The sequence below is a fragment of the Mesoplodon bidens genome (genome assembly GCF_964165515.1).
Source record: "Mesoplodon bidens genome assembly, chromosome: 16".
NCBI lineage: Eukaryota > Metazoa > Chordata > Mammalia > Artiodactyla > Ziphiidae > Mesoplodon > Mesoplodon bidens.
The window spans coordinates 63,909,243-63,935,107 of record NC_138173.1 but is presented as its reverse complement, the minus strand read 5'-3'; the positions used below and the strand labels follow the sequence as shown (position 1 = coordinate 63,935,107).

Here is a 25,865-nt window from a genome sequence, read left to right as displayed (position 1 = left end):
TACTAAGAAATTTACTAGCTTATACCGTGGATAATTGTCTTTTCCTTCCTGTGGCACTAGTCATCTTAAGTATTTTAGAGTTTTAATATAATTTCCTGCTCTTGTTAAGTATTATAATCATCTTGCTTTGTACCAAGTCAGTTGGCTTTCAATCTTGATCCTAATTTAGTTTATTATATATGAGAAGTGAAAAAAAAAAAAAGACCTTATTTTTGTAGCGTTGGTAACCATAGCCTTCCTTCTTATCCCTGACCAGACAATATTGTCTTCCTTCTAGCCCTTAAGAATTCATTACTCATTAGCTTTTAAACTAACTAATCCATGTTTTTATGCCATTATTCCCAAGATATCTGTAATTCATAAATCAGGACTATGGAATATTCCTTTTACTTGGAGTGGCCATAAATAATCTGTGGCCCTGATCACTATGAGTTCCTGCTCACAAATCTATTCCTAAGAGCATGAATGGCCACAAACTATTTGAAGGCCAGAATGCCTGCTATCTTGCCTAATCTTTTAAAAATCTTTACTGTCCTTCAAAGATATTAACATTTTTATTATCAATGAATAACTTGCTCTGGGGTTTCATTTCTAGATATCTAGATGAACTCAATGAAGGTGTTTATATTCAGCAAACCTTAGAAACGGTGCTTCTCAATGAAGATGGAAAACAACTTCTAGTAAGTAGTAGTGACCATTTAAAATTAAAAAATCAAGAATGTCAAACTTAGCATTACTTTTTTTTCCTGTAAGTCACAAATACATACAGTGTATCCTTCTTTAAGGAGAAGCAAAATAAATTGATAATTATCTTCTAACTGGCAGGTCTCTGTCTGAATTTAGAACATAGTACACTTTGAGCAGAGCTACAAGTGAATAAAGATTATGTACAGGTTATGAGCTTCCTCAGTGTAACAATCCTATCTTCTTTATCTTTTGCATCTCAGACATCTAACCTGGTACCTAGTACATCATGATCACTTAAGAAATGTTTGTTAAATAAGTGAATGACTTATTATGTATTCATAATGTTGGGATTCCATTTTGGTATCCCAAGCAAAATATGAAAAATAGACCAACTGAAAGATAGTCATTGTAAATTAAACTTTATTTTGCATAAACTTTTCAAAGCTCATTCTGTACAGAAGGTGAGAACCCTTTGGGGGGAACCTGCATTCTCCTTGTAATATAAAGTTTTTAGGAGGAACCAGAGCAGAGTGATCCTTTTACACATTATCAACTTCACTCTATAAGCATGTGTACTCCTGTGAACTTGGCTGTTGTCTTTTTCTCATCATAGTGTGAAGCACTGTACTTATATGGAGTTATGCTCCTGGTCATCGACCAAAAGATTGAAGGAGAAATCAGAGAGAGAATGCTCGTTTCTTACTATCGATACAGGTATCCCTGGGCTAAGACTACACCCTCCAAAAGCACTGCTATTGGTAAAGTACAGTGTAGGTTTCCATCCTCCTTTTATTGTGAACAGCAGCAATATGATCTAGAATGCAAAAGTGTAAGATTCTCATCACTTCTAAGTATAATATATAATGTAGAAATATAACAATCTGTGTTTTATATCATCATTATAATAGATTATATGTCATATAATCTAGTATATATAGAGTAATTTATTATAGATTATTAGAGATATATAGCTTATCATATCCATCATGATACCTCAGTTTTTTTTAAAAGGAATGTGAATTTTCCTTACCTGAAAGATAAATTTGGGAATTTTGGAAGTCTAGTGAATTTTTTTTTTTAAGTTTTCAAATACTACTCCTTGGCAGATGTAAGGAAATGAATGAGTTTTCTGTTATCACTTTCAGGTTGATACATTTTGAAAAGTTATCATTCAGGGCCAGGTTGAAAGTGAATTCTTACCCATGTATATGTAGAACCAAAAACAGAACAAACAGTAACACACATCCCAACCATGTGTTATGTGTGTCTTTACAGAGCTATGACTTCAAGAAGCAGGGTCTTAAAAACAGGACCCACCTTAACCAGCTGTGATTTCAGTCCCTAACGTACAGTTTTCAATTTGTTAAATACATGAGTCAGAATCTGGACACAGTGTCAATGTCAGAAATAATCAAGATTCGGGGAAGAAACAGTCAATAAGCAGGAGTCAGGAACTTGGGCTAAAGATGTGCAGGCTAGAATTAACATTTTCAAACTTACAAATTAGGACAAAATAAATAGGGCAAAAAGGCAGATCCTCAGCAGAGGGGGATTGTTTGGGGATGTTGTATTTTCAGCCATACTTGGTACTGATGCCTTCTCAGCAGTAAATTAGGCTACTCAGCTAGCCTGTTCCTTTAGCTTTATCAGGATATGAGGAGAGTATCCACCAGCATGCGTAATTCATTCACATCAGTTTGACCATGAGCTGTTTTACCATCCATGTTTTTTAAAATGGGCTATGAATGGTCTTGCCTCTATTTCTGAAAGTCCGTGAAAAAACAAAAACAATAAACAACATGAAGAAGAAGAAAAAAATCTGCTAATCAAGCCCAGCTTTGACAATCCGGCTTTGTCCCTTAGGGTATAATGGCTAATTCATTAGAATGTGAGGATCCGCTACTGAAGAGACACTGAACAATTACAAGTCAGAGCAGTAGTAAAGGAGATTCTTACATCAGATAGGAGGTCATCTTCAAGTCTAAGATTGAGTCTCTGGGGGATTACTACTTCAAGCCACCAGAAAAATCACAGATGTTCTGCTTAAATCTCTGTAGAAGGTACATCTTGCCAAGAAAAACCAGTTGGTATATCCCACTTGAAATTGATAGATTTTTTTAAAATTGTTTAAATTTATGAAAATGGTGCAGGTTCACATTCTTTATCCACAATTTTGAAATCCAAAGAACTGTGACAAAAATATATGAACATACACACATGCACGACATGCATACAGAGTAACTACGTTGGTAGCAAACCTGACCTAACTTGAAATCTTTTGGAGTCAGCACCTGACTAGAGCAGACATGAGGCTATAGACGGTCTTCGTTTATCTCACTTGTGTGAATGTTCATAAATTTTAATGTAGAAATATTAATATATCTTGATCATGGAATGCCATCTAAGACCCTGCTGGAGTATTATATCGTACATGGTCTATGTATCATATTACTTTCTTTTTTTTGAAAAACGCTGTATTCTGAAACAAATCCAGCCCCAAGGATTTTGGGGAAACGGATCATGGACCGTCACATAAAACTGTACATACATGCAGGAACCCATCTTATCAGTTTGGTATATTACAACAGGCTTTTTGAAAATATAATTATGAATTTTAGGGATATAAATTGGCCTACAGTCATATCTAAAATTATATAAAGTCAAGTTATACTGAAATTCTTCTGCTTTGCTGGACTTTGCATTTCTAATATATGCGGTTTCTTTGGCCCTTTGTTTCCCGTTGTGAACATGGCTCAGTGCTGCTCGATCTTCTGCTGATTCGAATATGGATGATATTTGTAAGCTGCTTCGCAGTACAGGTTATTCCAGCCAACCAGGAGCCAAAAGACCACCCAACTATCCTGAGAGTTACTTCCAGAGGGTGCCTATCAACGAGACCTTCATCAGCATGGTCATCGGTCGGCTAAGATCTGATGATATTTACAACCAGGTGGGGATTAAGTCTATTTTGACATCTATCCTAATAGTTTAAAAGACTGATTTCGCCTTCCTCCTCAATTGCTCCTTTCTTTTCTCCTTCCTCAAAAGAGTAAAAGCAGCTAGAAACTATTTAAAACTTTCCGAGTTGTGCCTTGGAATTGTTAAGGAAAGAGGGATATTAATTAGGGCAGAATTAGAGATTTCAAGGAGGAGATGAGATTTGAGCTATATTTGGAAAGAAGATGCATTCTTTTAGGCATTCAGTTAAGAAATGATTGCTGAGTGTGCAGTATGTGGCTGTCCGTGTGCTTGGTGCTGGGGATCCATTGCTGAAGAAGGCAGGCCCTGGTCCCTACTTATAATGAGCTTGTAGCTGAAGAAAGAAGACAGACAAAAGAATTCCAGTAAAGCCAGATGGGTGTTATCTTAGGAGAAGCACAGAGTGTTGTGAAGCATGTGACAGGGGCAGCAAGATTGCAGCAGGTGACAAAGGGGATGTCCGGGCAGCCCAGGCAAATGAGGCAGCATGAGCAGGGTTGGAAAGGCTCACTTTCCTCTCCAGTGTGTGTATCATTCACTCACTCAAAATGGTACCAGAGAAAGTTACCATTGGACTTCATTTTCCTAAAGAAAACATAATTTTATGTATTATATATATTTTTTCTTACTAGAAGAGAGTAAAGAGTTGGACCTATGACAACTGGATATCCTTTATTACAGAGCACACCTGTTCTGTACAGTTCTTAGGTAGCCTGCTAGGTTTTTGTATGAACATGTTAAGTGTAAATAAAGAGTTTTTAGTTGTTACTTGTTTTGTTTGTTTTTTTAAGACAACTCAAAATGAGGAGCTACCTGCAGATACCAGGTCTCCATAATATTTGTTGCCATTTATTGAGAATTCAACATGAACCAGAACCATAGGAGGTTTTTTTCGAATACTGTTTCTCTATTTTTCACAATAATCTTTCAAAATAGACAGCACTATCCTCATGTTGCTGTTGAGAAAAATAAGGTTTAGAGAGTTTATATAATTTTCACAACATCACATAAGTAGGCAGCAGAACCATAATTTGAATGCAGGCCTGTATGACTTCAAAGCCCACGCTGTTTCTTCACTGCCTCTCGTTAACCTTTCTGTTAACCCTCCTGCCTCTTAGGCGGTCCATTTGGTCCATGTCTCAAGGCAGTTTTCAATTTTCTCCTTGCCCCGTGACCTCTAGTAACACAGGGGTTGAGCTGTGGTTGTGCTGTGTGTCCACCCCTCTCTCTGCCCTCCACCTCCTCTGTCCCTAGCTGATTGGACCAGGGCCAGTCACTTGACCCAAGATGGATCAGATTCCCTGTCTCCAGGTAATTTGGAATTGGGCCTGAGAAACAATTTCTGGACATGGGTTTACCCACAACATGCAAGACTTGGAGTTTGGGCAGCCTCATTCTGCCATGTGATGGAGAACAGTCTGGAGAGAGAGAAAAGTTGAGCAAACACATCCAGGGGAGAAACAGTGATGGCTTTCTGGTTGGAAGCTCCAGGCCCGTCCCAAGACCTGACCACATTCCTGCCTGTGGGCTCCATGAGACATTGCTGTGTCTGTCCTTGTAATAATTTCCTCCCTTTCTGCTCATGGTCCTCGAGGCACTATGTACTACGTGGAGCCAGAGATTCCTAATACGTGAGGCAATGGAGCCCTGGGACTCAGCAGCATATGAAAGACAGAAGCAGAGTACAAAGCATGCAGACTGAGAAGAGAGAGTGGTGTCTGGGAAACCAAAGGAGGAGAGAATTTCATTCCTCAGAGAACTTAAGTGAGAGCGCTAAAAAGAGTCCATTGAGCTAGCTGACTGTGAGGTTGTGAGAGGCCTTGGGGAGTTCCATGGAGGTGATGGTGGAGATCAAATGTCAGTGAGTTGAAGGATAAACAGGAAGTGAGAGCACCGGTGAGTGTGGAATCCGTCAGTTCTAAGAGCTTGTGTGTGATGGGAGAGACTCAGAAGTGGACAACTAGTGGGAGAGACTCAGAAGTGGACAACTAGTGGGAGAGACTCAGAAGTGGACAACTAGTGGGAGAGACTCAGAAGTGGACAACTAGTGGGAGATGCAGGGTTACTTTTTTTTATTTTTTTAGGGAAAAGAGTTAGAATTGCAGCAGAGTCAAGCAGAGTCAAGAGAATGTCATGTGGCTAGAGATAAGAAAGAAGGTCCTGGTTCCCAGTGCCATAATCTGAGAATTGTTTCCAGTGCCTGGGATCCTCAAAGGAGACGGACTTTTGAGAGGCTGATGCATCCTAGAACTAGGTCATTTATTTGGCACATGTAAGTTCAGCTGTTGCTAACATCTGCCTCTCCTGGTCTGGTCTCTGTCTTGCAGGTCTCAGCGTATCCATTGCCAGAACATCGGAGCACAGCTCTGGCAAATCAGGCCGCCATGTTGTATGTAATTCTCTACTTTGAGCCTTCCATTCTTCATACCCATCAAGCAAAAATGAGAGAGATAGTGGATAAATACTTTCCAGATAATTGGGCAAGTATTGCTATTAGTCTTTTTTTTCTCTATGATAAGCTTGCTGGAGAACTGATTTTTCCATTCTTTTGGCCTGTAATCCAAAGGTCATAATGTTGAAATAATGAAACATAAACTCACTTAAGTAAAATTACTTTAAGCCTGTCGAGAATTTTATAAATCAGGAAGGAATAAATCAGTCAGTAAAATTTCCTGAAGCTTCCATTTGTGGTTTTTTTTTCTTTAAATGGATAGCCTCAAGGTAAAACCTCGTGTTAAAATGTGTCTCGCTTTAGCTACTGAGATTCAACTAAGTTACATAGGCATTTCTTTATTTTTTTCTATTTTATGAATCTAAGCTAGCAGAATTTACCTAATTTGTCACTTTGTGAATAGGAATTGCACATTTATAGTAAGTTTTATCTATAAGCTAACGTTGATGGGGCCAAGGTTTACATTACTGCAAGGATGTGCTTATGACTTTTTAAACATTATTTCACTTAAAAATATGAATTCTTGGGCTTCCCTGGTGGCGCAGTAGTTGAGAGTCCGCCTGCCGATGCAGGAGACACGGGTTCATGCCCCGGTCTGGGAAGATCCCACGTGCCACCGAGTCTGTGCGTCCGGAGCCTGTGCTCCGCAACGGGAGAGGCCACCACAGTGAGAGGCCCGCGTACCGCAAAAAAAAAAAAAAAAAAAAAAATTAATTCTTAAAGGTTTAAGATTGACATTGTACTTAATATGTATGAACTGTTTTCTTTGCACATAGAGGTTTTAACAGAGTACAGTGAATTGGATCACATTCTCAGGGAGCAGATTTTATTTCACTTCTTACCAGCTATTATGAGGGCCCTGAATGAGGAGCTTTACTGGTGAGAAGAGCAGCCTACAATTAGGAGATGATGCTTCCTATCCACAAACGAATCATATGCGTGTGCTGGGAGTTGAGTAGCCAAGAGGAAAGTTCTGAGAGTCTGGCTTCGTTTGCCTAAGCTTAACAAAGAGGTTCTGTCCATAATGCTATACTCAGAAACACTTTTAGTATCAAGGAAGGTCAAAGTCCAATTACATGATACTTACAAGATACATTCCTGAAAAAGCACCCTGGCACACTGAAAATAAAGGATTTTTAAAAAATAAATAAATAAAATAAAAGATATGCCAGCCAAATGCCAACCAATAAAAAGCTAGTGAGAAAATATTAGACCACAAAGAGTTTTAAAGCAGAATATTAATAGGGATAAAGAGGGACTGCATGTAATTTTAAAAACAAATGTGAAACACAATGCCACTCTGCTCACAGAGATTTGGGGGACAAGTTTAGTTTGATTTTAAGAGTATAAAGGTGAGATGAAAATATTTGGGAAAACCACTACTCCAGTCAAAGTGTCTACTTTTCTTTCCCCTTTCATTTTTGTTCATCTAGGAATCTTACACATAGCAGTTTGAAAGGAAAACCTTGTTTTAGTTATTTTCCCATGAATAGCAAGATTTAATAGTCACTCTTGTTCCCAAGTGCTCATAAGGAAAACCACTTCCCTGTATATTTGGAAAATCTTGGTTTTTCACTGGAACAGCATTTAAACTTGAAGGAGTGGGTGTTGTCTTCTATAACTTTGTATTTTCCCAGCCCCTTGCCTTGAAGTGAGTAGATATTTAACAAATACTGAACGATTGTCTCCTCTTGCAGGTAATTAGTATTTACATGGGGATCACAGTTAATCTAGCAGATGCTTGGGAACCCTACAAAGCTGCAAAAACTGCTTTAAACAATACCCTGGACCTTTCAAACGTCAGAGAGCAGGTAGGTTCTGGCTAATCGGGAGGATTCTCAAACAACTGCACACCAGCTTTAATGGCGTAGGAAATGAGCTAAGTAGATTTCCTAAGCGATTTGGAAAATGCCCACATAGACATTTTAGTGCAATGATTAATGAAAGGTGAATTTTGCACATCGGAATAAGAGAGGTAATTGTAGATTTTTAACTTATGTGGGCTGTATAAATTGGAGACTTGGATCCTGAGGAAGATTCAACACCCTAAAATGAACCAGTGTGACATCTGGCCCCAGGTGACTTCATTTACTCCTGCTTAAAGACTGTGTCCTCATGGACAGAGCTCCCTTCACTAGTAGCTAGAATTTTAATGTTTTCATCAGTAGGATGAGTGTTGAAGATGGTAACTGGATGTGGACAATATACCCTTTCACTGTAATTTAAGCTCATCATTTTGGGTGTGTGAAGTAAGCAACAAGACTAAAGACAGGCATCTCCTTAAGGTTGAAATGGCTTTATTCTGTCTCTGATGAGAACCCAGGGCAAAAGGAAATAAATACCTGAGTAAACAGAAGAATCAAAACAAAATCTTTTTATTGGGGAGCATACTTGATATTTCTAAACAGTGATTATCTTAGCCTATCTGTCTGAGTTTTTGAGTTTCCAAATGTGCATAGAATAATACTGACTCAAGGAACTTCAGCATGTTTTATTCAAACAAATTGAATTCCATAAATAATGCACAAAATAATTTCAGTTTTGGCACATCCCCTAGAAATATATTAGAGAAAGTGGCACTCCCATACTTACTGACCTCAGAGCATTAATTTTTCATGACTAAAATTCCTTTCCAAAATCACATCTTCTCGTTCGTGACATTACAAGAAGTTCGTCAGAGGCTTCCAGTGCCACATCTTGTGGTTGTTTTAAACTAACCTGACTAGGTTAATGATGTTTACCATTTAACTCTTGCTTTAGGTAAAGCAGAATGACCAAATTTCCAAAAAGGCTGGTCAGTTTTGATATGCTGAGATGTATTTCTTTCGTTAAGCTTTTATACGTAGAAACTCACCTTTTGAGTATTTCTGCTCTGCCTTGTTTGTCGAGGAAGAACGGTCAATTTAGCTTCTGCCTTTGTGTCTCTTTCCATCCAAGTTACAAATAGAAGCGACACCAGGAGCCACCGACTCCAGTTCTCCAGTTTACATTTGAAGAGACCAGTACTCAGAGGTTAAATCCAAAGTCACACCAATATTTCTAGATGTTAGTCTCTCAATTCTAAGTCCAGCGCTCTTTTCAAAAATATCCAATAAGCCACTTGCCTTTGAGCCTTATCAAGTACAGTCCGTGTGCTATTTGTCTCATATAGAAATGTTATTGTTTGTCAAGGGATTCTTTTGAGTGTGATTCACTTTCAAGGTAAGTGATTCTCTCTTTCTCTGAAATGTAATCCAGTTTTTTTTTTCTTTTCACAGGCAAGCAGATACGCTACTGTCAGCGAAAGGGCACACGCACAAGCGCAGCAGTTCCTGAAAGAAGGTTGTTTGAGGGAGGATCTGGTTCTGGATAACATCCCGAGGCTTCTGAACTGCCTGAGAGACTGCAATGTCACCATTCGATGGCTGATGCTTCATACCGCAGACTCAGGTAACACACGAGAAGGTGTGACCATCTGTATTCATCCATATAAAGGCATCCGAACCCAGATCTGCTGCATGATGCAAAGTGGTTTAGCCCTTCAATGAGAATCAAGCTGCTTTTCTAAGTTAGTCATTTTTGTGTCAATTTGGATAAAGCAGTGGCCCACCTGAACAGCCCCTGTGTCAGGTCCTGTTAGGTGCTTGGGAATATGAGGAAATTTACCTCCCAAGTTTGAGGAGCTTGTCACTGGTCAGACTGAGGAGATCGGATGTCTGCTTATGAAAAAGTATAGCTGCAGATCTGTAGTAGGCAGAATAATGGCTTCCCACCCCACCCTCCCAAAGATGTCCATGGCCTAGTCCCTGGAACCTGTGGGCATGTTATATTACATGGCAAGGGGGGATTCAGGTTGCAGATGGAATTCATGTTGCTAATTAGCTGACCTTAAAGAAAGGAGATTATCCCAGCGGGCCCAGCATAATTACAAGTATCCTTAAACTGGGATATCCTTAAACTGGACTCTTCTGGAAGCAGAAGAGTCAGAACTAGACAGATGGCATCATGAAAAAGACTCAGTAGACCATTGCTGGGTTTAAAGATGGAAAGGGCCACAAGCAAAGGAGTACAGGCAGCTTCTAGATGCTGGAAAAGACAAAAAAAACTTTGCCCCTGGAGTTTCCAAAAAAAAAAACACAGCCCTACTGCTACCTTGATTTTAGCCTAGTGAAACCCTTTCCGATTTCTCACCTCTGGAACTATGAGAGAATAAATTTGTGTCATTTTTAAGCCACTGAGTTTATGGTAATTTGTTACAGCTGCAATAAGAAACTAATACAAGCGCCAAGGCAGCACCTAACAGCCAGATGTGTAAAATAGTTGGTAGGATTTGAGTCCGGAGCCCCGAGCAGAAGAGAACCATTGCTTGGGGTAGAAGGGCAGAGGTGGTCTAACAAGGCTCCGCAGAGGAGACAGGAGCTGACCAGCCCTTGATAGGATTTTATAGTAAAAAGCAGAAGAAATTCTAGTCTGGGGAAATGATGGAAGAAAAGTATGATTTTGGAAGGACAGAAAAACATGGCTCCACTTTGCTGAGGAGCTGGCTAGACCCGGGTGCTTAATTATGGTAGATGGGGTCTTAATCTTTTCTGGGTCATGATCCTCTCTGAGACCCTATTGGCCATCAGGCTCAGGAGCTTTTCTGCCACACGGCTTTCAGAATCTTAGTTCCCCAACCAGGGATTGAACCCGGGCCTGTGGCAGTGAAATTGCAGAGTCCTAACCACTGGACCGCCAGGGAATTCCCTAAGCCCATGAGTTTAAAACCCCTGGTTTAATAGTAGAAAATTAAGTAGGTTGGACTAATACCTGAGCTTATTCGGAGCTGACGCAGTCCTCATACTTAGTAAATGCTTGATCAATACTAATTACTAAAGAGTTCCCTCACCCAGAGCCGCACACTCCTTCCCCTAAGAGTGGTGTCATTCAGCAGCTCTGGAAAGCCAAGCCTCTGCTTTTTGTTTTTCACTCAACTAACTTTTCTTGAGCACCTACCCTGGTCCCACTTTCAACACCTCCTTGTTCTTTCAAGTAAGACTGTGTCTGTCAAAGAAAAACCGTCCACGCCAGATAATCCTGCAGCCTACCTCGGTAACACGGTAGTCCCGTCTCCCAAACCCTCCAGGCTAGATGCCCTTGACGCTTCCTCTAGCTACCCCCTGTCTCCGCATCCTGTGAGTGGTCAGCAGTGAGAACAGCAGGTGGACTTCCTCATCCTTCATCTCTTTGAAAACGTGGAATTTCTCTTCAGCCTTCCCTCTTCACACCAGAAATTTCCAGCTTCTTAAATCTTTCCCACAAATGCTGCTTTCCAGTTTTGTTTGGTTTTGTTTTGTTTTTTTTCATCATTTCGATTCTTGGCCTGGATCTCTCTCCAATTTACAGTTTACTCTCAGCATGAATACAGGGCCACATCATCTAGTGGACTAGTCTTTAATTAGTCGAGTTTATGTTTAACATGAAATCCAGTCCTAATTTGAGGATTTTACTACATTGACTCAGCTTGTAATCTTCTTTACCAAAAGTCTTACATTCTGAAGCATATAAACAACTCGAGCCCTCTCTTTATCCTGTCATAAAGGCAACTGTGGGTTTCTAGTGACTCAGCCTCCTCTTTGTCTTCTGGACAACTGTGCCTGACAGCCGTGCCTACGTTCTGGAAGCCAGTGGTCTCCTGGATTTGTGCCCCTGCCAGGGACAGCCTCGGCTTGCCAGGGTTCTCTGCTTTTCTCTCTGGCCACATCTGTTTCCATTTCTGAGCTGGCAATTGTCTGACCTGATTGCACAAGGTCAGAATTTACAAGAATCAAATGATTTGCCTATCTGGTTGTGAGTCATATGTGGGAAAAGTAACTGCTTATTTAGCTTTTATGGTGTTTTGGCCATGGCGTGCAGAAAAGAAGGCACAGATTTCTCATATTCCCTCCTGTTAACTCTCTGCAGCTAATTGTTAATGCACAGTGATGTCTCCTGTGCAAAAATGAAAGCAAATTAGTATCAGAAGATTTCTTATTGAATTAGAGTTAATATAAAGACAAGTGGAACTCCTTCCAAGTTTGGGGTTTTTTTTCTGTTTTTTTTAAGTTAGGCAAACATGAAGCTGAAAAATTGTCTCTGTGTGATCAATGTCATCAGTGCCAATATATTTCTTCCTAGGGAGTTCTGGAGAATGCATGGTAAATCAGAACTCTGCAGTTTCCTGTGAAAACTGAGCCCTCCTCCAGGTTGTCAGGAATCTCCTTCTGATGGAGTAACTTGGAAATCAATATGTAAAATAGCCTTGCTCAGGCTTCACCGTGACTGAAGCACCAAAAACACCACTGACATGTGCTCAGAAGGCATGGTCGTTCTGTACATGCCGGACCTCCTAAGATGCTGATGGGAGGGCTTGGAAAGCGGGAATGAGCACGAGTGATATTAGAGCAACTGTCAGGGTCCTTGTACCTTATCAGCTGTGAACTTTCTGACAGTGTTTATTGTCTTAAAGTTTTTATCTTGACTTTATTTGCAATCTAAGTAGCTTTTACTTGTAAACATTTTACCTTATCCTATTTTCTTTTTCTTTCTTACATAATAATTGACCCCATAAACCAATTTCAGCAAATATCAGCATTTTTTATCCTATATACTTTTTTAACATAATGTTTATTTTAGTTGAAATGATTTAGCTTGGCAACTGAGAGGCTGACCAGGGAATCAAGACATCTGGTGTCTTATCCCTGGGTCATCACTGCCTAATTTTGTGAACTTGGCCTAGTAGCCATAAGCTCTCTGGGTCTAGGTGGTGGATAATCCAGGAAGCTCTGAGTGCCAGTCATGCCTTTACAAAGAGCAGAATGGTCTCAGGTCTGGTTCTTCCTGTTTGGAGGTGCCACATCTTTGTGTGGGTAACCCTGCTTCCCTGATGTATCAGTGGTCCCCAAGACCACCCAGGTTCAATGCTTTACTAGACTCAGCATATAGTAGTATTTATGGCTATGATTTGTAATAGGAAAAAGATAGAAAGCAAAATCAGCAGAGGGAAAAGGTGCCTGAGGTGAAGTCTAGAGGAAACCAGGCACAAGCTTTTAAGAGTTCTCTCCTGATGGAGTCACACAGGACGCATTTAATTCCCCTAGCAATGAGTTGTGGCAGTATGTGTGAAATGTTGTCAACCAGGGAAGCTCATTAGAAACTCAGTGCCCAGGATTTTATTGGGAGCTCCTCAAGGCAGCCTCTACCTGGCAGGTAACAAAATTCCAAACTCCCAGAGGAAAGCAGGTGTTCATAATAAACTACATTGTACAAAGAGTTAAAGCATGGTGGGCCACCCTTACCAGTTCTCAAAATGGTGGGAACTCTTCCAAAATCCAAATTCCCTAATGCCAGTCAAGAGCCGGCCTTGCAAGCAAGCCTTTTTGAAGACGGCAGTCTTGGGTCTGCTGTGTTAAATCTTTTCTGCACACCTGTCCATAGTTGAATGGCAGAGATCAATGCTTAAAACAAAAGCAGCTTCAAACAGGACACAAGGAGGCCATGCACTTAGGAAATGGTGCCAAAAGGCTCGACCCAACATATTGGACAATTGATAATAAACCACCCACACAACGCTTAAAAATTTGGCAACACTGTTCTCAGCTTGCTTTTTTCATTCAACAATACATCATGATGACATTCCATGTCAGATTCAGTGTCATATTTAACAGTTCAATTGTGCATACTCCATAGCATAGGTGTAAAATAATTTATTTTACTACCTATTATTGATATACATTTTGCTTATTACTTTTTAAATGCTTAAAAGGGAAATGAAAATATTTAAGAATTCTTATTTATTATAGATATTTTCTACACATTTAATAAATTGGAAACTCTTTTCTCCCATGTCTAGCCTGTGACCCAAACAACAAACGCCTTCGTCAGATCAAGGACCAGATTCTAACAGACTCTAGGTACAATCCCAAGATCCTCTTTCAATTGCTGTTGGATACTGCACAATTTGAGTTTATACTGAAAGAGGTAAAAATATTGAATGAATAATCACCAAAGTCTTAGTTTTTTTATGCTTAAAAATTTTTTTAAAGATTAGGATTTTGTAGCTTTGTCTCTGATTCAGGCTACAGATTCTAGCTGTCTGAGATCATTCTTGTAGGAAAAGGACAGGATTAAACAACAAGCGTTTAGTGCCTACTGTCATTAGGGATACAATGATAGGAAAAAATGCACCAGATGGTGGAAGTTACAGTCTAATGAGTCATGCGGACAGTAATCAGAGAATTACACAAATGGAAATGAATAAAAACAGGTATACGCTCTCTAGGAGAGGAACATAGTTCTCTGGGTACCTAAAATAAAGGATCCTGTCCTAGCTTTGATGACCTCCCTGAGAAGAGAAGCAAGAGTTTCAGAAGGGAGCTGAGGAAGGAACCTGTCAGAGTTAGCTAAGACAAAGATGGGGAAGCATGATGGAGAACATTCCAGCAAGAGGACAGAATATGTCTAAGTCCTCTTGGGTAGGGAAGAGCCTGGCCAGTTCAAGGATCTGAAAGACCAGTTGGCTGCAGGGGAGAGAATGCAAGAGAAAGGTGGTAGGAAGTGAGGTTGACAGGTGGGCAGCCTGCGCTGGGCCTTGCAGGGTGTTAGTCTTCATCTTAAAAGCCATGAGAACCTATTGGAAAGAGCCTAAGTAGGGTGGTAGTTTGCATTTTAACAAAGTTGACCTAAGGACCTTGAGGATTTGAGTTCAGTCAAGGAAATTCTGGGCTTGGTCTTACTCCTAAAAAAGCCTCTATGGACATAATAAAAATCACAGACACCTGGGAATGTCCAGGTTCTGTAAAAGTAACTTTGGGGGTTTGGATCAGGTGGCCTCAGGAAGTAGCCCCAGACATTAATGCCAATTCAGAACCAACACTCGCCTTGCCTCAGTTGGTCTGAGAGCCACTGTCTTAGAGATGGTCTAGCTTTTGCCCCCCAATTTGTATAAAGTAGTAATGCTTAAGAGGTGGCATCAGACTGATGGTAGGCACCTATTTTTATAATAAATTGGGTTTTGCTCAGGCTTTCTTAGTAAACTGCCTAAGCTGGATTTTCTCTTAAATCAGTAAATCTCTTCTGTCTCTTCAACAGATGTTCAAGCAAATGCTTTCAGAAAAGCAGGCCAAATGGGAACATTACAAGAAGGAGGGCTCAGAGCGGATGACGGAGCTTGCTGATGTCTTTTCAGGAGTGAAACCCCTAACCAGAGTGGAGAAAAATGGTAATTGCTGAAGAGGAATTATTGGTATAATTGAAAAGTATACACATTATTAGAAACCAGCAGAGTAAAAAGTCATTACCGTGTCCTCATTGTATGCTGGGATGTTGTTAATGAAGATCAGAAGTTTAGTTCTGGCTGCTCCACCCTTGTGCTCCCTTGGGCAAAATCTCATATTCTCTCTGGACTTCAGGTTTCTTATCTTTGAAGTAAGAGGTTGGGCTAAATCATGGGTTCTTGTACTCCGGTTCATAAATACAATAGTATTTTATAGAGTCATATCCTCCCCCCACCACCACAGTATGCAAAACTGGTGTGCCATTAGTGTGTAATTTTATGTGCGTGGGGATGGGGGCATAACTTTCATGATCTTCTCAGAAGGATACTTCACCCAAGAATATTAATGACTGCTAACATAAATGATATTTAAGAATCTTGTGTTCAGTCCTATTTGGTTCTTCTTCACCGACCCATCTGCCATCTAGTGGCACAAGAGGGGACCTGCAGACTGTTTTGAAACAACATAGCTCAAGTTTTACTTTAACAATTTTAATCTTGCTTCTTTTAGGAAATTTTATCTATAGGAAAATTGTGGTGTCACTTCAAATTTTTGAAGGATCCTGTCCTATAGATAGGATCCTTTCAAATTGCCCCGAAAGACCATTCTGAATTTTAAGGTGACAAATTAAACTATTTTTTTTGATGCTTAATATTTGTTTTAACTGTGAAATTTATTTCTGATAAAGTTAACTATACAGTAGAATTGATGAATAATATAGATTTTTATTTAAAAAAGCTTCACTATTGTTAATCAGTACAAGCTTATGACTATTGTATTTGATTTATTTGTTGCTGGTCAAAAAAAATATGTCCAAATTACATTAATATTCCTATTGGAAAAACTAGAGCAGTTTTTAATAGTGTGATATAAATTGGCAACATGTTTTGCAGGTCAGCATATTGTGTCTAAAAAACAAAGAACCACCAGGACCAATCTAACCAGACTAGTTGTCTAATCAGGCACATTAATCTGTATTCTAGTCCCTTTTAAGTTCTTATAAATACCAGCAATCTTTCAAAGGTTATTCAAAACAGTATCTTACACTTTTTTGGCTCTATAGCATATTTCAGTTAGGTAGTACTTTCACAGATATTTCTCATTTGATCCTTACAACCCTGTGAGATAAACATCTTTATTATTTTATAATCACTTGCCGAGGGTAACAAAGGTCCAGAGCCTGTATCTCACTCATTACCTCCTATGTTCTTTCAGCTACTCCGTAGCTGTCCCTTGGTCCTACAAAAAATCTTTAAAATTATAGCCAGTTCTTTATGTCAATTCTTAAACTTAGATTATAAGCCCTTAAGTGCATTTATTAAAGTGAAATCATTCCATCGATAAAACAAAAAACCTTTACAGAATCAACTTGGTGAGGTGAAAAGAGCGAAGCCTTTGACGGTTTGCACATCCTGGCTCTTCCATTTAGTAACTGTGTGATGAAGCAGAGGGTTCTTAATATCTCTGGGCATCAGCTTCCTCATCTGAGAAATGACTTTTAATTCCTACTCCATAGATTTTTGCGAAAATTAAATGAGACTAAGCTTAAAACTTGGCCTGATTCACTGAGGGTCCTCAGAGCATGTTAACGGCCTTCCCCACCTCTGCCTTGAGAAACGCCTGGCTGGTTTGTGAGCGCAAATGGCGCCACCTAATCCACTCAGACTCCCCACAACTCACCACTCACACTTCACTCTCCTGCGTGTTGATCCCTCTTTGCCCTCCAAGACGTGCCATTGTCATTTTGCCCCAGAGCCTCTGCTCATGTCTGTCTCTTCATCTAGGGACAGATTTTCCCTCTCCCTCCCTCTGCCTGTCCAGACCTCTACCCATCCTCTTAACTCTGTGTCACGTCCTCCAGTTCCTTCCTGACTCCTCCCCACGTGCACTACTGTCTTTGCACACATCAGTTTACAACATTTATTGGGTGGGCCAAAAGGTTTGTTCGGTTTTTTCCGTAAGGTGGCTCTAGTAGCACTTAGTTGTCTTTAACTTCATTCGAAACCATTTTGTTAGAGTGTATGTGACACCTGTCATATCAGCGTGCATTAAAAAAAAGACATCAAAATTGGTGAATTTTTGAGTAGCCATTTTAATATTGAAGGTGGAAGAAAAAAAGCAACATTTTTGGCATATTATGTTTCAAGAAGGGTATAAAAAGCAACTGAAATGCACAAAAAGATTTGTGCAGTTATGGAGAAGGTACTGTGACTGATCGAACATGTCAGAAGTGGTTTGCGAAGTTTCATGCTAGAGATTTCTCTCTGGATGATGCTCCGCAGTCAGGTAGACCAGTTGAATTCAATAGCAATCAAATTGAAATAATAATTGAGAACAATCAGCGTTTTACCACGTGGGAGATAGCCGACATACTCAAAATATCCAAATCAAGAGTTGAAAGTCTGGGCTTCCCTGGTGGCGCAGTGGTTAAGAATCCACCTGCCAACGCAGGGGAAATGGGTTCGAGCCCTGGTCCGGGAAGATCCCACATGCCGCGGAGCAACTAAGCCCGTGTGCCACAACTGCTGAGCCTGCACTCTAGAGCCCGCTAGCCACAACTGCTGAGCCCATGTGCCACAACTACTGAAGCCCATGCTCCGCAACAAGAGAAGCCCGTGCACCACAACGAAGAGTAGCCCCCGCTCACTGCAACTAGAGAAAGCCCACGCACAGCAACAAAGACTCAAGGCAGCCAAAAATAAATAAAATAAATCAATTTTAAAAATGTTGAAAGTCATTTGCACCAGCTTGGTTATGCGAATCGCTTTGATGTTTGGGTTCCACATAAGTGAAGCAAAAAAAACCTTCTTGACCGTATTTCCACATACAATTCTCTACTGAAATGTAATGAAAACGTTCTGTTTTTAAAATAAATTGTGATGGGCAATGAAAAGTGGATACTGTATAATAATGTGGAACGGAAGAGATCGTGGGGCAAGCGAAATGAACCACCACCAACCACATCAAAGGCCGGTCTTCATCCAAAGAAGGTGATGTTGTGTATATGGTGGGATTGGAAGGGAGTCTTCTATTATGAGCTCATTCTGGAAAGCCAAATGATTGATGCCAACAAGTAATGCTCCCAATTAGACTAACTGAAAGTGGCACTCGACAAAAAGCGTCCAGAATTAGTCAACAGAAAGCGCATAATCTTCCATCAGGATAACTCAAGACCATATGTTTCTTTGATGACCAGGCAAAAACTGTTACAGCTTGGCTGGGAAGTTCTGATTCATCCACCGTATTCACCTGGCATTGCACCTTTGGATTTCCCTTTACTTCGGTCTTTACAAAATTCTCTTAATGGAAAAAATTTCACTTCCCTGGAAGACTGTAAAAGGTACCTGGGACAGTTCTTTGCTCAAAAACATAAAAAGTTCTGGGAAGATGGAATTATGAAGTTACCTGAAAATTGGCAGAAAGTAGTGGAACAAAAGTGTGATTACGTTGTTCAATAAAGTTCTTGGTGAAAATGAAAAATGTGTCTTTTATTTTTACTTAAAAAACCAAAGGCACTTTTTGGCCCACCCAAAACTTGGGCCTTTAACCCTTTTCTGCCAGGTGCTATAAACTAAGCTATTTATATAGAAAGTTTCATCTCTTCTACTAGGTCACATGCCCGAGGCATTTTTGTTGTTATTGTTTGGAAAATTCCTAAGACCAATGTTAGGTACATAGTAAAAGCTCTGTGACTAAGAGCTAGATTTGTAAAGGATTACTTACTTAAATTCAAAGCCACCACTGCAGGAATTCTGGGATTTCAGTAGTCTTTTCTTGTTTCTGTATTAATAGAAAATCTTCAAGCTTGGTTCAGAGAGATCTCAAAACAAATATTGTCTTTAAATTATGATGATTCTACTGCTGCGGGCAGAAAGACTGTGCAACTAATACAGGCTTTGGAAGAGGTAAGGAAAGTCTTTTTAAATGACAGTTCTCGGATCATGAATCATACTTTTTGACCTACCCAGCAGTCTGCTCCTGTAAATATAGTTAAGAGAATATTTTATCAGAAGCAAAAGCAATATAAATTAATGTGTTCACTGTAATATTATATACAGTGCCCTAAAATTGCGAAAATAATTAAATGACAATAATAAAGAGAATGGTAGTAAAAATTACGATACTTCAATTTGCAGGAACATGTAGTCTTGGAAAAAAATTATGAAGACAGTATAGAAACATTGGGAAAACTGTGGTAAGGAGGTAAAAGCAAAAACAAAATTGCATTGTATGCGCTACTTTCAAGTTTGTAAAAAGTGTGTGCCTTGGGGAGAAAACCTGGAAAGGGATGGATACACAAAAATGAGAATAGTTGTATAATGATCATATGCTTTAAAGTGATGTATTTTTTCTGAAAAAAAGATTCCTTTTATCTACTTAAAAATAATTGTACAAAAAAAGGAATTATACCTCCACACTCCTTTTTTTTTAATAATATCCTTTTTTTAATTTTTTTTAAGTTTTGACCACACCACGTGGCTTGCGGGATCTCAGTTCCCCGACCTGGGATTGAACCCAGACCACGGCAGTAAATGCACCAAACCCTAACCGCTAGACCACCAGGAAATTCCTATACCTCTACACTCTTAAAATTTAATTGTATGTTTAACCAGGAAAATAAACAAAAGCATCAGAACAATAAACATATATATTATATGAAACATCATCCATCATCATCTGGAACCCTTTCCAATTGATAAAAGTGTACATTAAGACTTCTTTCACTTGCAAGACTTTCTTATAGGCTCTTTCTTATTTTTGCAAGGATTTTAGGATGGCCACTATTATAGCAACACAGTATAATGCTCCATTGTTAGCATGCCAGTTTCCCTAGCTATTCCAGAACAATTGCTCACTTGTGCTATTTCTATTTTGGTGGGTTTTGGATTTTCTAGTCTATAGTACCACTATAAGCAACTTTGTAAATCTCTGATACTTTTTCTCTTTTGCATTATTTCTTTTGGCATATAGCCCAGGCCCCTTGAATTATGTACTTAAAATGTCAAAACGCTGTGGAATCATTATTTTGTTTTAAAGAGCCCATCAAAAGAACTTAAAATGTGCAAGTGCCAGCAACTTGGTTGTGATGTGACTTATTTTGTTTAACAATCCTGCAAATCTTCAGAATTAGAAGGATTTTTCAATACATGTTTATTGATACTGAAATGGAAAATGGGAGTATTCGCTTATTACGTCATATATGTACAGGACAAGAAATAGTGGAACATTTTCTAATCTCAGAAATTATGCATTGTTTTCTGACTTGGCTTATACATTTCTGAAATTATAATTTGAAATTAAAATTTAGCCAAGACATTCTTAGTAAGTAGTGCGCTTTATTGGAAGTGTTTTCAAGGAAAAGTGAACACTATACAGGCCATTCAGAATTTTAAAATCCAGTGTGTTTATGTAACTCAGGTTCAAGAATTTCACCAGTTGGAATCAAATCTGCAAGTGTGTCAATTTCTTGCTGATACTCGCAAGTTTCTCCACCAAATGATCCGAACCATTAACATTAAAGAGGAGGTCCTGATCACAATGCAGATCGTTGGCGACCTTTCTTTCGCTTGGCAGTTAATTGACAGGTAATGTGGACAGCCTGGCATTTGTCCTCAATGAAGGCCGTTATGAATGTTTCCTTACCATTTATCTCTTTTTACAGTTTCACGTCTATCATGCAAGAGAGCATAAGAGTAAACCCATCCATGGTCACTAAACTCAGAGCTACATTCCTAAAGGTAAGCAGATAACAGTAAGATTGCATTCTCAGTTACTAGGGAAGAGTTGGCCTTCATTATTACCTCATTCATTAATTCAGTTCAAGATTTCACCCTTTTAGGAAGTTGGTTAATTTAAGTATTTTTATAGACTGAAAATTGTTAGCAAGTTTTTCATGAGAGCATAGTTGCAAAAGATGCCGGAAATAAAGTTTGAATTAATAGTAGAAGTTGGAGTGTCTTAGAGAAAATTGTTTTTAAATGAAGAAATAGCTTTTTTTAAAGGTTTACAGGATACTAAAAATGTGTGTCCTATGGGTCCTTTATTCCCTAGACATGAATAAATTCCTTTTATTCATTAAAAAAAATTCTTGTTGAGCCTCTGCTACAATCTAGGATCTCCTCTAAAGGTTAGGGAATAATGTTAAACCACACGGGCATAGATTGGCCCTTCTCTCAAGGTAATTTCATTTCGTGATAAATGAACAAGTAATTTACTCAATGTCTTCTGATGGAATTACCATATATATCAATTCTGAGGTGCACTTTCATATTTTAACATCTCTGTAATTGGGACGTGTTGTATAATTGATGGCATATCATAGTTTAGTTGTCAGCATGTTTTTTCTTTTTTTGAGCAGTGCATAAAATAATGGCACTTCTTACAAGCCATGTCTCCTTAGATTAGACTCAATATGGTAGTCCATCAATCAGAATGTCTGATTTCCATAGAGGAGTAGCTGCCTTCTGTAGCACAGTGGCTCAAATTTGAGCATGCAGGAGAATCACCTGGAAGGCTTGTCACAGCCCAGATTGCTGGGCCCCAGCCCCGGAGTTTCTGATTAAGTAAATCTGCGTGGGGCAGAGAATCAGCATCTCTAAAAAGGTTTCAGGTGATGCTGTTGCTGCTGGTCCAGGGACCACAATTTGAGAACCACTACTGTAGCAGACAACTGTCATTTTAAAAAATTGTATCTTGTCAGAAACTATGAATGACACTGATGAAGTTCAGTAGTTGTTGCTCTCTTTTGGGCAAAGTTTTGTTGTATGTTATACTATTTCTGGAAAAAGAGATTTCTAGGACTTTTTGAAACAGAGAAACAGATACATCTTATTTTCCTTCCAGCTTGCCTCTGCCCTTGACCTGCCCCTTCTCCGTATTAATCAAGCAAATAGCCCCGACCTTCTCAGTGTATCTCAATATTATTCTGGCGAATTGGTGTCCTATGTGAGAAAGGTAAGAAATGCATCAAGGTGATGTTTATTTTAATGGCAAACTAACTGTTGTTTTAAATACAAACGATGTGCTTGGGACCCTGAAAAAAGTACACCTGTGTTCCTTTCCCTTATCCTTTTTTTTTTAATTGAAGTATAGTTAATTTACAATGTTGTGTTAGCCTCAGGTGTACAGGAAAGCGCTTCAGTTTTACATATATATAGGTTATTTCAAGACATTGAATATAGTTCCTTGCAGCAAGTCCTTGTTATTTATCTATTTTATACATAGTAGTGTTATATACCTTTCCCTTATTCTTAATTTAATCCCAGAAATTTGCAATACCTGAAAATAAACTTATTCTTACCGGTACTGTGGGTGTGCAGCTGTGTTTTTACTTTCAAAGAACTTTCATACCTATTTTTTAAATGCTGATGGTATTAGCCCCCATTTTATAGGTGTAGAGATTGAGAAACAGAGATCTTGGTGACTTCTTCAAAGCCATAGTTGGTAAAGGAGCCAGATCTAGATCCAGCACATTCTAGTTGGAACTTAATCAAAGTTTTCAGGAGCATTTTGGTCCTTGTTTCAACAACTTATGGTGTAGCATAGAGCCAGACAGGCCTGGATTCAAAATTTTCCTGTGTCACATACTAGCTGAGGGCTTTACAGCCACGTTACTTAACATCTCTGAACCTCAGCCTTTTAGAAACTTGTAATGTGGAAATGATACATCTTTTGCATCATTTCTGTGAGAATTAGCTCTATATCCTGTGAGCAATTAATGTTTGAAGGAAAGTAGGCCTGTGCCTGAGAGCAGTTGTTAAAATAGCTCTCGTGAGGCCCTTAGCATCCCTTCCTGCAGACGAAGGGCTGTTCGTACACACGGGCACTGTACTTACTGTCATCATACCATTTACCAGCTAAGAAATAAAATAGAGGCTCATGTGTTTTTTCCTCTTTTCCCTTTCATTAAAGGTTTTGCAGATCATTCCGGAAAGCATGTTTACTTCCCTTCTAAAGATCATAAAGCTTCAGACCCACGATATCATTGAAGTGCCGACCCGGCTGGACAAAGACAAGCTGAGGGACTATGCTCAGCTTGGCCCACGATATGAGGTGGTGTGTCCCTTTGACTTCTGCCTTTTGATTTTTAAACCCCCAAACCATGAAATAGCACAGGTCTGTGTCACCTGCCATATCCCCAGGACCACCGGCTCAATTCTGATTTATTGATATTTTTCCACACTCTCAACAGTAACCAGGTTTTGCCATTTTAGTGCAATTATACCTTCATTCGTTAACTTGTCCTGGTGTCATTCACGGCCTCGCCTGCCAGAATGTTGTCCGAGGGGGTAGAGCTCAGCTGGTTACTTTTCTTTTGAACAGTCTCAGCACATCAACCTTTTTTCTCTTTGGGCTACATTGCCTAGACTTTTCCCATTCAAGTTCCTGCTTTGTACACAAAACCAGTGGTTCAAAATAATCCGTATTCCATGAACCACTTCTTGCAGCCAGGCTTTTAAGGCCACTCCACAGTTAAGCAGCCTCAGAAATTGTTCTTCCCAAAACACCTCTGCTTTTCTTTTTCCCTGAACTTAAAGATGTGAAAAATAAAATCAAGTGAAATTTGAAAATGTGATAACAAGCATCAATTTCATATCCTCTGACACAACTCCAAAAGTTACATGAGAATTTGAGATTGTCAAGCTCAGAATTTCTGCATTGATTCTAACTCAAAAGTATAGCCTCAGTCAACCTTACCAATGTCTCCTGGTGTTGTTTGAAAAGAATATGGATGGCAGTAGAAGGAGATTACCTTCTCAGAATCTCCTTGAGCCTTTTCTTTTTGGAAGGGATCATCCATATCACTGAGTCCTGCTTTCCTCTTATGCATGAAATGCTGAGGCCCAAAGAAGGGGAAATGATTGGTCAAAGGGTAAAGAGCGATTTAACATCTTCTGACTCAGTCACCCAGTATGTCTAACGGTGGTCAACACCACAGAACCTCATTTCTGACCAGGACGTGTATACACAGGTGTCCTAAAGCTGCACGCTTCTTCTCTTGTCTTTGCCCATTCCAGAACTGTTAGTTATTTTAGCTTCCCATAGAAGTGATGGGTCGTTTATGAGAAGTACTTCATTAACCTCTTTTTCTTTGTTGAAGGTTGCCAAGCTTACTCATGCTATTTCCATTTTTACTGAAGGCATCTTAATGATGAAAACAACTTTGGTCGGCATCATCAAGGTAATGGTCTTAATGCTGGCCTTCGTGGCCCCGTAGTAAGAGTCTTCGTCCTTTGGATTATTGCAGAATTTATCCTGTGGGGTAGTGTTACCATCTTATGCCTCTTGCTCTTTCACATGCAGCTTTTCACATCTTCACTTCACTCATTTATTGACAGGAAGAGACAGCATTATAATCCTTATTTTTCATAACACCCAGGAGCTCCTTAACTCTAATAAAAATCTGTTTTATTGAATTTTTGTAATAACAAAGAAAACAAAATGGTTCAATTGCCTTAGGCAAAGTAGCTCGCTCAGTTCCTGTTTCTCCCCTCCCTGCCTGCAACTTTTCTTTCTTTTTAGAATTTTTATACTGCACCCCAGGTACAGAGAGCTGAGATCATTGTACCCCTCTGACCACAGGCCATTGCCATCACTGATGCATGCAAGCTCCTCTCTTATTTTTTTTCCTTCTCTTCTCCTGGATGCCCACGCCCATTCCCATGCCCCATAGCATCTGCTCTATATGTTTGGTTTCTTGCCATAGATATGCAAGTATCCTTATTTTTAGCAAGTGGTGTTATTTTATGTACGCACATGGTTTTGATTTATCTAAATCATATTCTTCTTTAAGTCTCATTCTTTTTCCAACTTTTCTCACTAGTTACTGCTCTGAAGTTAATTTATGTTGCTGTGGATCAGGTAGTTGGTTACTTCTTACTGCTGCAGAGAATTCCACATTTTACTTAACTGTTCCCCAGGGCACAGACACCTATGCCACTCATTTTCACACCTGTGCTTCCTGTTATCATAAACAATGTCAAGATGAGTATCTATGAACATGTTTCTAGTACAGACCTGTGTAAGAATTGCTCTGAAATCTGCTTGCCCAGGAGTGGGTCACTGAGTCTTAGGGCACATTTGTACTTACTTTGTCTCAATAATGCCAGAGTGCCTCCTCACATGACTTGTTTCCTGTGTATCTTCCCCCATTTTTGCCAATACTTGCCATTATCCACTTTCTAGTTTTTGTTCTCCAAAGGGATCTAAGGTGGTATCTCACTGCTGTTTTAATTTGTAATCCTAAAATGACTAGTGATGTGATGTGACCCACTCACACAGTTCATGGTGCTTTTATTTATTTTTCCATTTGTCTGATATCAGCAAAATCTTAACATTTCTCATTTTAAAAAAAATTTTCATCGATACAACATTTGTGTTAATGAAATCCAAGAAAATACAGGAAATGAACCTAAATAGAAACAGGACTTTACCATGTGGTTTCTGGAAATGTGTTAAAGAAATACCATTGTAGT

The 25,865-nt window shown here is 39.3% G+C and overlaps 1 protein-coding gene across 2 annotated transcripts in view; it reads left to right on the top strand.

The window, feature by feature from the left end:
* The window catches only part of WASHC5 (WASH complex subunit 5), a 52,039-nt gene that overhangs the window by 4,695 nt on the left and 21,479 nt on the right, over window positions 1-25,865 (top strand). For both annotated transcript variants that reach the window (XM_081258681.1, XM_081258682.1), the window contains exons 4-17: window positions 596-680; window positions 1,301-1,401; window positions 3,445-3,637; window positions 5,994-6,146; window positions 7,816-7,929; window positions 9,376-9,547; window positions 13,968-14,095; window positions 15,206-15,335; window positions 19,183-19,295; window positions 20,809-20,975; window positions 21,053-21,128; window positions 22,234-22,344; window positions 23,302-23,442; window positions 24,491-24,571. In XM_081258681.1, coding sequence (XP_081114807.1) covers window positions 596-680; window positions 1,301-1,401; window positions 3,445-3,637; window positions 5,994-6,146; window positions 7,816-7,929; window positions 9,376-9,547; window positions 13,968-14,095; window positions 15,206-15,335; window positions 19,183-19,295; window positions 20,809-20,975; window positions 21,053-21,128; window positions 22,234-22,344; window positions 23,302-23,442; window positions 24,491-24,571 — 1,765 coding nt within the window. The remainder of the gene's footprint in view (window positions 1-595; window positions 681-1,300; window positions 1,402-3,444; window positions 3,638-5,993; window positions 6,147-7,815; window positions 7,930-9,375; window positions 9,548-13,967; window positions 14,096-15,205; window positions 15,336-19,182; window positions 19,296-20,808; window positions 20,976-21,052; window positions 21,129-22,233; window positions 22,345-23,301; window positions 23,443-24,490; window positions 24,572-25,865) is intronic.